Source organism: Aedes albopictus, chromosome 2 (genome assembly GCF_035046485.1).
Source record: "Aedes albopictus strain Foshan chromosome 2, AalbF5, whole genome shotgun sequence".
NCBI classification, from domain to species: domain Eukaryota; kingdom Metazoa; phylum Arthropoda; class Insecta; order Diptera; family Culicidae; genus Aedes; species Aedes albopictus.
Window position 1 is genome coordinate 348114011 of NC_085137.1, and position 12908 is coordinate 348126918.

Sequence of the window (12908 nt, forward strand, 5' to 3'; positions counted from 1 at the left end):
CCATAATGCATAATCCATAAGGTTTGAGAAATAATCCTCTGGAACTAATCCAGAGCCATGTGGAAATTAAAATTAAAAACCTCGTATGCATTAATGCATATCCGTACTAAAAATGATATTATTTTATTGGGTCGAAATATTTAATTGATGCGGCTGCTAAACAAAAAAGTACTCTAAAAAGTAATTGAATGGTTCAACCTTCAAATATCCATGATTCGATTTCGACAAAAACTTAAAGTTTTTCCAAAGGTGTTCAATATTAAACTATGTACTCCCTCCAAGAATCTTATACACTAAACGATTGCTAGCTCACTTTGCCCAAGTTATAATAATCATGGATATCAAAGGGTTGAATTAAGATTAAAAATATTAATAATAGTGCTGTGAATGTAATTTTTATCACGCAAAAAAAATCTTATAACACATGGAACCTCACTTCTGCTAAAATTTGTTCGACACCAGAAAAAAAAATGCTTTTCCAAATCAATGGAAATCGTCACTATAATGTTAGAAAGCACGTTACCCGTTCAGCACAAAACTCAACCATTATCACAAACCGTATCTTCACGCTGTTTACCCAATTTCACCGCAGTCCTATCACCTGCTACGTTTTCCACCATACCTTCTGTATTATGTTTGCTTTAGATGTTTCACCTCTTCCCCCAACCCATTGGTAGTTTGTAGTACGACATTCTTCATCTTCATATGAACGTAAACATGAGTTTTTCTCTACTTCATATAGCTTTCACGGAGCATGATCGTGAGTACTCTGTCTCCCTCTGCCTTCGGTTCCATCCGCTCTCCCCTCAATCCCCATCCAGCCCAAATATAGATTAGATTTGATCCTGGTCGTATAGTTTCCCGGGAAAGAAGGACAAAGTTTTCCTCGTTATTTTCCTTTCATTGTTTTCCCTCCCAGATACGAACGCGCGCTGGTTTAATTTCATAATTTGCACCGTAGGGTGATTGACAGGTTCTTGACTACTACCCCGAGGAGACTTCTCCGAGGGTAAAATTTTCATGATAAGTGCTACCTTTTCGCCGCTGGCTGTTCGGATTTTCTTAATTTTTTTCACATGCTGTATTCTGATATTAAAAATTCGCGTAAATAATGCATTTTTGACATCACTGGAAAGGAACTTTTTTTTATCCTGAAGTTCATTTGCAGGGTTGCCAAAATGCATCGTTTGAGGCGGATGTGCTAAAATAAAAATAAAAAAGGGGCTAAAATGAAACGTAACAGAATATGACAAATCGAGGATCATTGCTAACCGATTTGGCGTGAATCAATGTTTCACTTAAAACAGCAACATGAATCTTTAATGTTTCTGTACTAATGAAAGCAATACATTTTAAAAACGAGAGGCGAATGAATTTAAAATTTAAAGCCTCTATAATAAACGCAAAAAAAAAAAAAATTTAAAAACGAAAGATTTTTACCTCGCCAACATTTTTGAATAATAGGATTTATTTTTATGCTTGAAGAAAACGCCCAAAATCAAGTAAGAAATGACAAAAACTGTTCCAAATTGAGCTTGCTTTACGTTTAGCAGCGTACCAATTGTTCTGATCTTCTCAAAACCACGAAAAGATTCTACACACAAAGTTATCCGACAAACAATCACTCGCTTTGTTTTTCCATCACCCTTTTCCATTCCTAATACTTAACCGTGTAGAGTAAGTTTTCCCAGTCGACTTTTTTTCGATTCACATATTGTTATATATGTACTCGCTTATGCCTGCCAGTAAGCTCCTATCTACAGTAGCGGGTATAGAAACAGCTTTCACAGCACAGTAGATATCCTGTAAGATGAATTTCAATTTAAATCAAGTAATTAATTGTCCCATATGTTATAATTACTTAATTAGTTTGAAATTTATTTTATGTGTAGTAATGATGTTCCAACGAGTTCAATTAATTGCGGAAACTGAACTTATTTCTAGTACCAAATTTTTTCGCAAAATTGTTCAGTTCATTTGTGGAAACTACTGTTCAATGCGAGTTCGTCATCAGCTTGAATGAGAAAGTTTTTCAGGCATCGATGAGTTCATATAAATATTTGACAGAGCGAGAGAGACACAAAGATAAAGAAAAAACCCAGCCAGCGACGAAAGAGCGAAGAAAAACTTACAGTTATCCCGGTTTATTTGAGTTTTATTATTTTCTCACAGCTTTCCGCCATAACCCATCAACTAACTGTTGATATCGATAGAAGCTGTCATGTGGTATGGAGACAGAAGTTGTATGATATGTTAGAGCGTACACCTACTACATACGTATACGTGATACATTGCGTGGAATGAGTTACTGCTAGCAGTTTCAGTTGCCCGATCATATCCTATCTTTTCTCGTTATTTTACTGTCTGTTACTCTAGTTGACTTTTATTTCACCGTTCGTTCGAGAATGACGCTTCGTTCGAAAAGTTTGTTCATTGCGAGTTCTAATGAGTAATAACATAATGAGGAGAGCGCGACTGTTTGTGTGTGAGTGTGTGTATGGTACGTTTGAAACCTCAATCGTTAGTTCCTACATGTGGGCGACTGGCTGTGAGCTGTTTGGTGAAGCTGAGAACAAGAACGCGAGCGAAGTTTAATTCATAATATCATTCTTATATTCATCAAAGAATTCCCGAAAGGTCAAGTCAATCTGGTATGCCGAAAAAAAAGTGATAATATTGTGAAAATTGGAACCAGACAGGGTGGCTCCAATTTGGCATTTTGCTCCACTTAATCGTAAGTAGCTCTTCGGGTTAAAGCGCCGTATTAGAGATGCGGTGTCGCAGGTTTGAACCCCACCAGAACCAAGTGCTATTTTTTACCATGAATTTATATGTTGCTTTTGCTTTTAGTTTGTGTATCTGTTTCGTGATACGCTTGTAATCTTCCTCAGTGTCAGTTACCCACTGAAGATTACAAGTGGTAGTCGAAATACGCATATCTGTCAAAGGCTAAAAAAAAGAGGGCGGAATCAAAAGGTACCGTTATCCGGGGTCAAATTGATCACTTGAAAACAACTTTTGCTGATAACATCAGTTGCAATTGAAATATTGCCAAAAGAATTTCTGTAAAACCAGTACCCAGGGGATCTCCATGGAGCCATGTGACAGAATTTTATTCAACAAATTTAAACTTTAAGTTAAATAACTTCAAAAATCAAAAAATTAGAAATGCCACTTTGGGACGAAATTGATCAGTATACAATTAAGCATCGGTTGGAAAGGAAAATTTCCTTCTCCGCTTAATTTTGCTCTTTCAAAACCGAATAACGCGTTTAAAATCTTACAACTAGTGAATTTAATACTTTAAATGCAGAATTAAATTTTGAAAATTCTCATTAAACGCCTAAAAGTATGCAATTTCATTTGAAATAGGATGACACGAATGCCACAATAATGGTAAAGTGTCGTTAATAAATAGTAATAATAATAATTTGAAATAAGTGATTTCTATCACAATAAATGATTTTTTAATCATAAAATGAACTTTTTTAACTATGTTATGTTCTGATTAGCTACATAACTTCCCAACCAAGGCTCCACAAAAATGTTAACACAGAGAATTTACGGGAAGGCTTATTAGCAATCAATTGTTTAGTAGCAATGATTTCTGCTAAATGAGAAATACACAGCAAATTCCTTAAAAACTAAGTCAAAACTAACGTTTTTCTAAAAATTGAAAAGACTACACTCATCTCTAGACATCCACGAACCAGATGACGTAAAAAGTTTAAGATCATTACGGCGCTTAAGAGTTCCTAGTATGAAATTACAATGTTTACGGTACCGGTTTACGGTACAACACTGATTGCACTCATTCGAAGAGGGTTCGAAAAGTCGGTGTAAGATAATCATTGGCGTAGCTAGGATTTTTTTTCTTCTAGAGAGGGCACAGAGGGGGGGCCTGACTTGAGATGACTTTTAAGCCGCATGGTCGCCCGATATGCGAAAATGCAAATCAGCATTGCAGTTATGAGGAATGAAATTAACTGTTTTAGATTTGTTCCTAGGCATATATTCTATGAAATCTTCTTTAAAAATTCCTGTAGATGACTCTCCAGAAATTTCACCATGAATTATTCTAGAAACCCTACCATGCCTAAGAAATTCCTCCATGGATTATTTCAGTAAGTTCTCCGGGGATTCTTTCGAGAAACCATCCACGGATTCCAGACTGCGTTTTTTTTTTTTTAGAAAATGTAGAGTCCAGAATTCATTCAGAAATTTCTTTTAAAAAATCAAATTTTCCTTCAGAAATGTTTCAGAACTCCAGGAATGCAATTTATAAAGTAATTCCAGGGGTGTTTCTGTAATGCCTCCATCGGTTGTTTCATAGGATTGTTCAGAGTTTCTTCTATAATTTTCTTCATGGAGGAAATTCTCCTGAAGTTCTTTCATGATTTTGTTAAGTGATTCCAGTAGGTGTTCTTTCAGTGATTTCTGCAGAAATTCTTTCAGTGATTTCTGAAAAATATCCTGCATGAGTTATAACTTAAGGAGTTTTTACTCGGAATCCTTAGGAAATTCAGAAACTTCTTCAGAAACAATTCCCAGAAGGTTTAACGTAAATTGCTTTTGAAATTTCTCATGAGCTTTTTCTAGTACAGAATTTAAAGTATTTCTCCAGATTTGATTGATTTGTCTTTATTAAAGAGACTTTCAGCCCTTGGCTGGTTCGTGAAGAAGCAAGCTTCTTCAGAAATTTTTCCAGGGATTCCTTTAAAATTTTGTTCATGAATTCCTCCTGGAACTCTTTCAGAAAATTTTCCTTGAATTCTGATAAGAGATTTCTCTAGGATTTTTTTCTAAATAATTAATCATTAATCCTTATAGAAATTTCATCAAGGGTTTGAGGAAGTGTTTCCAGAAATTTCTTCAGTAACTCTTTCTAGAATTCCTTAGGATTCTTCCACATAATCTTCCAGGGATTCGTTTATGAATATCTCCAGGGATTTCTGCAAGAATTGAGTAGACAATCTATTCAACAAATCCTCCAAGGTTTCTTTTACAAATTCCTTCATGCATTTCATTTGAAACTTACACAGGAATTCCTTCAGAAATATCAATAAAGTCTCTTTCAGTAGCTTCGATTTAGATTTTTCATGAATATTAATAAGAGAAAACCTCAAAAAAGTTTCCACGCATTTTTTGTTTAATTTTCAGCATTTTCAGAGAATTTTCAGCGATTCCTTCGGAAATTCTTCTAAGGGTCCACCATAAATCCCTTGAAAAATCTCGTCAAGGGTTACCGAAGTAATGTCTAGAAGGATTCTGTTTTGAGATTCCTTCTGCGGTTCGTTCAGAAATATCTACTGGGATTCCTTCAGAAATTCCTATATTATTTCTTCTAGATATTCCTCTATAGATATTTACAGAAGTATTTTATGAAATTGCATGAAAAACATTGAAGAAGGTCTTCAAGGGAAGAAGGAACCTGAAAGAATTTCATAAGAATGTTTAAAAATTTCCTGATGAGATTCAATTTCGTTGCAGCAATTTCAGGAACACTCGTTGGAGGAGCTCCTGGAGAAATCCCTGGGGAATACCTGGAGAAACTTCTGATATGACTATGAAGGTATTTCTAGAATAATTTTTCTGAGAGGATTTCTAAAGAAAGAAGTTTCTTGATGAATTCTTTAAAAATATTCTTCGGGAATACGTTTATGAATTACAGACAAAGGTTCTGGAAGAATTCTTGGAAAAACCTCCTATTAAACTTTTGAAGAGATTCCTAGAGGATGATTTGAAACAAACTCTAGAAGAACTCCTAGAGATATTTCTGGATATATTTTTTTTTGCTAAATGTCTGGATTGTATTAGCATATAAAATTCCCTGAAACAATTTCCCAGGAGGAAAGAAATGTCAAGAAATAAATTCTTAAGAGATTTCAGATAACGATTTAAAAGTTATGGCTTATTTGGTGTTATATTTTCCGAAGATCATTATAGGAGTTATAAATACGCATATTTGAACCATTTATTGACACCTAGTTGGGTATAACTTACATTAATTTTTTGCTGCACTATTCAAACAGTGCAAAAAACTATTTGGCCCATGCAAAAAAGAATCTGGTGTATTATACAAATCTGTACAGCATCTGTGCAGATTTCGTTTCATATGAAAAATATGAGATTTTTGAACAAAAGGGGCTTCTTATTTTTATATGGGAAACAGTTTTTTCACCCACATTTTGTGTGGGATACAAATTTTTGAAAACATCTTGCATCCCTGCTTCTGAGGACTCATCAAAAAATTTATCCAAGAATTTTCCTGGAAGTTTCTCCAGAATTAACTTCAAAAAATGTTCCATAAATTTTCTCGGAGAAAACTACTATTTTTTTTTTCAAGAAGTATTTAAGGAATCGAAATTTAAATCGGTCAATGTTTCAAAAAGTTTCTCATCCGAAGATTCCCTTAAATATTTCTGCGAAGAGTATTTCAAGGGACTTAACTCACTCTGAGGATTGGAAAATCTTTCAGAAATTTCACCAGAATCACTCCCGAAAATTTCTTTAAAATTTCTATCTAAAGTTCCGATGGCTAATTTGAGTGGCCTCCATGTATTCCTTCATAATTTTTTCTGGTAAATCTCTCGAGGGTTCTTCCAGAAAACTCTCCCAATAAATTCTTTGCCATGCCAAAAAGTTCTTTGAACTTCTTCAGAAACTACTCTGAAAATTAGTCTGGTGGTTTTTCAGTAATGTCTCTGAAGATTTCTCCTAGAATATCTCTAGAGATGCCATTACCAACTCCACCGAGAATTCTTCCGTAAATTTCTTCAGCTTCACGGAGTTTTCTTGCAATTTTCTCCTTGAACTGCACTTGGAACTCTCCATAATATTTTCAAGTTATTGATTTTTATTTTCGAATTATTATTTAAAATGTTTTTTATTCACTAAGCAATCTAGAAATATTCTTAATGATGGCTTAAGAAAATTCTTGGAAAATTTAGGAAAAACTTTTCGACAAACGATTCTTAAAAAAAAACCTATCTAACCCTGAACTGAAGAAATTCGCGGAATTTCCTGAAAAATACCCGAAAAAAATCTTTGAAGATTTCCGGAAAAATGCAATTAGACATGTAAAAAACTTGGCTGAAGGATTTCCTATATGCATTCTCAAAAGTATGTTTAAGAAATGCTTCAAAAAGTTCCTGGCGAATATTCTGAAAAAAACACTGTTAGAAGACATTTCAGATGCAACCTAAAAAATGTGATTTCTGAAAAGTTTTTAAAAGATGCATCACAACATTTTACAGTGGATTTTTTTTACTTTTTCCTTTTTATAAAATAATATTAAAAAACCTTCATTTTTTTCTACAGAACTTTTCAGAAATCACATTTTTAGGTTGCTTCTGAAATATACAGGGGATACTCAAAATAACTACGACAGGTAAAATTTTCACTTTTCAAAAAATGTTCAACTAGCTGTAACTTTTCGAGAAGGGCATCAAATATTCTCAAATTTTTACTGTAAGTATCAACTAGTGGTGCATCAGTGGTTCAATTTTGGGAAAGATCGGGCTATTCTACACGAAGTAAGAGAGATTCTAGAAAAAGGTATAATTAACCGATAGCCAATTTTGAGATGTTATATCACCGGATTCAATGAACCGAATGCAATGAAATTTTGATCATTTGTGACTAATATAATAAGGTACCTATTGAAAACTTTTGACTCAACTTAAAATCCTTTACACGGAAGAAAATTATAACGATTAGATTATTTTTTTAATATAACACCATTTTATTCAAAATTTCATCATCGTTTCAAAATTCGAGATAGTAATTATAGTTCATTTAAATTCTCTCTAATTGACTTGAATATATTCATGTCTCGAAGGAAAGTTACCAAATGGCCGGAATTAAATTGAAAAAGTAATGGGATGCATATGGAAAATAGATAAATTTACTTAAAAAGCATAGAATAATTGAAATCGCTATAACTTTTTTTCTTTTTAACAATTTGAAATTACGTCAAATGTTTTTCAAAAATCATTATATTCGTCATAAATGATCAAAATTTCATTGCATTCGGTTCATTCAATTCGGAGATATAACCGCTCAAAGTTGGATATTTGATAATTATACCCTTTTCTAGAATCTTCCTAACTTCGTGTAAAATAGCCCGATCTTTTCCAAAATTGGACCACTGATACACAACTAGCTGATGAATTTGAGAATATTTGATGCCCTTCTCGAAAAGTTACAGCTAGTTGAACATTTTATGAAAAGTGAAAATTTTACCTGTCCCAGTTATTTTGAGTATCCCCTGTACTCTACAGCGTTTTTTTTTCAGAAAATTCGCCATGAAGCATTTCTTAAACAAATTTTTGAGAAAGCCTCTAGGAAATCCTGTCTAAGTTTTTAATTGCATTTTTCCGGAAATCTTGAGAGATTTTTTCCGGAATTCGTGGCCGAGCGGTTAGCGGCGTCAGTCGTCTAGACGTTTCGTAAGCCTCGGTGTGTGGGTTCGACTCCCGCTCTAGTCGGTCAAAACTTTTCGTCAAACGAAAAATTCTCCACTGGACCACTGGGTGTTCCGTGTGTTTTTCGTTGTCTTATGTAAGTGATGTTCAGTAGTATGGGACACGTTTGTAAGGAAAAAATAAATCCTCGCTCCAGTCGACTTTTAGGTCCCATATGAACTGTACAAAATTTCAGCGCAATCGGTGAAACTATAATTTAGCGCAAGCGGTTCAAAGTTTGCATAGGATTTACTATGGGAAAAGTAACATTTTCAAACAAAAAATCCCAGAGGTCGCCCTTTGTCTCCTTAATTCCAAAATATCAACGCTTCTTGTAGATATAACATTTATGAAACTTTCCTTCGAAGACCGCAAAACGATTGGATACCTACTTGTGGAAAAAGTTATTAGTGGTCCAACGAACGGATTTTTGTTTTATTTTATCAGCAGCACTGCTGCTGCCGTTGTTGCATGGGGTGGCAGAAGGCATCACCACCCCCAGAAACAGCAGCAGCCAAGGCAGCAGCTACAGTGCTGCTAAAAAACAAAACAAAAAGCCGTTCGTTGGACCACTAATCGGTAATAAATCAATAACTTTTTCCACAAGTATCCAATCGTTTTGCGGTCTTCGAAGGAAAGTTTCATAAATGTTATTTCTACAAGAAGCGTTGATCGACTTGAATAAAGGAGACAAAGGGCGGCCTCTGGGATTTTTTGTTTGAAAATGTTACTTTTCCCATAGTAAATCCTATGCAAACTTTGAACCGTTTGCGCTAAATTATAGTTTCACCGATTGCGCTGCAATTTTGCACAGTTCATATGGGACCTAAATGGAATCAAAAAAGTCGACTGGAGCGAGAATTTGATGTTTGTCCCATACTAATGTTCAGTATGTGTAAGGATTTGATTTTGGAATGGCAGCATCGTGCCCGAGCAGAAGAAAATATCAACAGCATAATAAAATATGTTATTTTGGCCTAATAACTGTATAATGGAATCAGTAATTTTTATGTTATTAGCATAACAAATTATGTTATAAATTTGTCTGTCATAAGTGGCAAAATAACAAATATCATAACAAAAAATGTTCCTGGAAGAATAATTCAATAACATGTTTTGTTAGATCAATTACAACTTAATAACAGGAAATTTGTGAACTTGTTACTGTTGTGTTATTCTTCATGACATATTTGTACATTCTCTATAGCAGAATAATAACTAAACATGTTCTACAACAAAATATATTATTGAGATGTTATCTTGTGGATATATCCCAAAAACTTAAACATAACAAAATAAGATAGCCGAACAAAACATGTTATTAAAAAGTTATATTTTTATAAGTCAACAATAACAAATTATGATATAAAAACAGGCTATGTGATTCTGAGGCCCGCAGCACGAATGAAAAAAAAATCATAGAATTTGGCCTTTCAAGTAATTGTTTTGAGGATTTTTTTTCTTTTCCAAATGAAATGTAATAAACATAATTAATTTGATATGTATGTGCGTATTTGTAAATATATAAATATGTACTAGTTTTAATTGCGAGGAATTATCGAAGGCTGCCTCAGCCGGTAAAGATTAAATAAATAAACAAACAACTAATTTCGAGGAATTATCAGATTATGTCAATGTGAAAGTTGTTGTATACTTTTGGGAACACTTAGACATTGTAAAATAAATTTAAAAAAAAGTAAACAAATCCCGATTCCACGAGAATTTGAAGATTCTATTTTTGTCGTAAGATTTCAGTAAGCTCTGATACCACATAGAAGCATTAATAGGATCCAGCGTGGGATCCGTGCTTTATGAATGCCATTGTATCTTTCTTACCCTGATACAGATATTGGGTTAACATGTTGGGGGAACATGATCCAGCGAGATACGCAGGACGTGCACTACGCCAGCGTGGTACGTCTATCCTAACATCCTAGAGGGGTAAATATTGAAACGAACTCCGAAATTTTACAAGGATTCTCATGTATTCAGTAAGCACTGAAATTTCATTAGAAACATCTTTTGAATTCTAATATTTCTTTCGGGTTGAGGCAATTTCTTGACCAGCAAGGATCAGAAAAGTTTTTGAAAACAGTGTTTCATGGTCGAATTTCAATTTGTGGCCCGTCAACTGGTATGGAGTGCTACCTGTGGCCCGCGGCTGTGAAAGGTTGAGCAGGCCTGGTGTAGACTTTCCGCAAATGGCTACCAAGTTTCAGCGAAAACAGCCTTCTGCAGTTTAATTCTAAAGTGATCATTTTAAAGTCAAACAGATTCAAGTACACCGATAGAACTGTTACAAAACCAAGATAAAATCTCTAAGCTATTGAATGACTGCGTAAGAAGACTGCGTTGCCGATTTCGTTTCAGGATTTTTTCAGAGATTTCAATGCATTCTGATAAAAACGTCTTTTGAGGACCTTTTGGAAAGAATTCCAAAAAATACCTGATCATAAGACGCACGCTATGTCTATGTTTTTGCCTATTGTATGGAAAAATAGGAAGAAAATCAAAAAAATCGAAAAACCCTAGATGAAATATTTTAAACCACACAGATTCTGAAACTAGAGGTCCAAACCTACGATCCTATGGAATAACATTTGAGGTACATTTGATTTTCATAATACTTCCCTTTGGACATAGCGTGAGACGTACTAAAATTATTCCCGGAATTGAAACTTCCAAATGTTTTATCCAAATTATTGTCTTTGCAGAAATCACAGAAAGAAATTTTGGGAATAAAGCAAAATGCCAGATTAGAAATTATATAATTAACGTGTGTGTTTCCGTCTTTCTACACGAAAATTATATAATTAACGCTTTTATGAAAAAATCGCTCAGTTTTGAAAAAGACACGAACAAACTTCTAATAGTTTCTATTTTAATATTTACGCAAATCATGCTTACTGTTCTTCAAAAGTAACACAGTGTTCTGCTTTTAATTATCCAAGAGAAAGATTACAAATGAGATTCCCTCATGTTAAATAATGTCATATTTAATAAAAGCTCGGTTCCGATTGACTTGACCTTAAACCATTCATTCCATTCATTTCAGGTAACCTAAATATTATGATCAATCCAACTAATGACAACTTTTTTCTCTTTTTTTCCATCTTCGTTTCTCGTATGTGCGTCCGTCCTGTGTTTGTCCTCTGTGTTTCTCCGTCTCTTTTCTCCCACAGGGCGGCTCGATGCCAAATACGTCAAGCAGCGTGCCGTTTTTGCTCTCGTCCAGCATGCAATCGATCCGTAGCCGCCGAACCTCGACGGTGCTCACTTCCGGCCCGCTCGGGTCCGGATCGGGTCTGCTACAGCAGCTCGGTTCCGGCATGGTAAGACAACTGACTGGTTACGGTGGTGGCTCCGGTGCCGCAAGTCCGGTTCAACAGTCTATTTTCAATGGAAATTCTAGTAGTCAAACTCGAAACAATTATGTACGAAAGTGTCCGTCACTCAATATTACATTCAGTGGTTAAATTTTTTCATTACTAAGTAATTTTAAGCTAAGGTGTTACACTTCCTCCCTCGACTACACATTTACTTTAGAAATGCTTTTACACTCTATAGTGAACTTATTTTCCAACTGTACTGTTTTTTTCTCAACATTCTGTCTGTATGATGTTGGAACTAGCCTTGTGGTCTCGTTGTAGAGGCCTAGTCAGTAATGAACACAGTGTGATATCTTTCTTAACTTATCTTATTGATCTGTACATTTGCACCAGCTTTCAAATCACTCACTCATGCCTTAGGCCCAGGTGGCCACTCAAAGCAACACTTACAGGGGTTACTCAAAATAACTGGGACAGGTAAAATTTTCACTTTTAAAAAAATGTTCAACTCGCTGTAACTTTTCGAAAAGTGCATCAAATATTCTCAATTTTTTACTGTAAGTTCATCAACTAGTTGTGTATCAGTAGTCCAATTTTGGAGAAGTTCGGACTATTGTCCACGGAGTTATAAAGATTCTAGGAAAAGGTAAAATTATCCGATAGCCAACTTTGAGCTGTTATATCTCCGGATTCAATGAACCGAATGCAATGAAATTTTGACCATTCATGACTTATATAATGAGCTATGAAAAACCTTTGACTTAACTTAAAATTCTTAACAAGGAAGAAAATTATAAAGATTAGATTATTTTTCTAATAAAACACCAAATTATCCAAAACTTCAACATCGTTTCAAAATTCAAGATGCAAATTATAGTTCAATTAATTTTCCTCTAAATGACTTATATATAAATGTGTTTTGAAGGAAAGTTACAACACAGCCGCTAATAAATTGAGAAAGTAATGGGATGCATATTAGAAATTGATGAATTTACTAAAAAATCGTGAAATGAATGAAATCGTTATAACTTTTTCTCTTGTTAAAAATTTAAAGTTAAGTTAAACGTTTTTAAGAGTTCATCATATAAGTCATGAATGGTCAGAATTTCATTGC

General features: G+C 34.3%; 1 protein-coding gene across 11 annotated transcripts in view; it reads left to right on the forward strand.

Moving 5' to 3' along the window:
- LOC115263194 (SCY1-like protein 2) overlaps positions 1-12908 on the forward strand; it is a 447209-nt gene that overhangs the window by 349952 nt on the left and 84349 nt on the right. For 7 of the 11 annotated variants that reach the window (XM_062852674.1, XM_062852676.1, XM_062852673.1 and 4 more), the window contains one exon: positions 11648-11797. In XM_062852674.1, coding sequence (XP_062708658.1) covers positions 11648-11797 — 150 coding nt within the window. Of the gene's footprint in view, positions 1-742; positions 761-11647; positions 12240-12908 lie in introns of those variants that run through there. The other 4 variants (XM_062852679.1, XM_062852678.1, XM_062852677.1 and 1 more) reach the window with 3 other exon arrangements.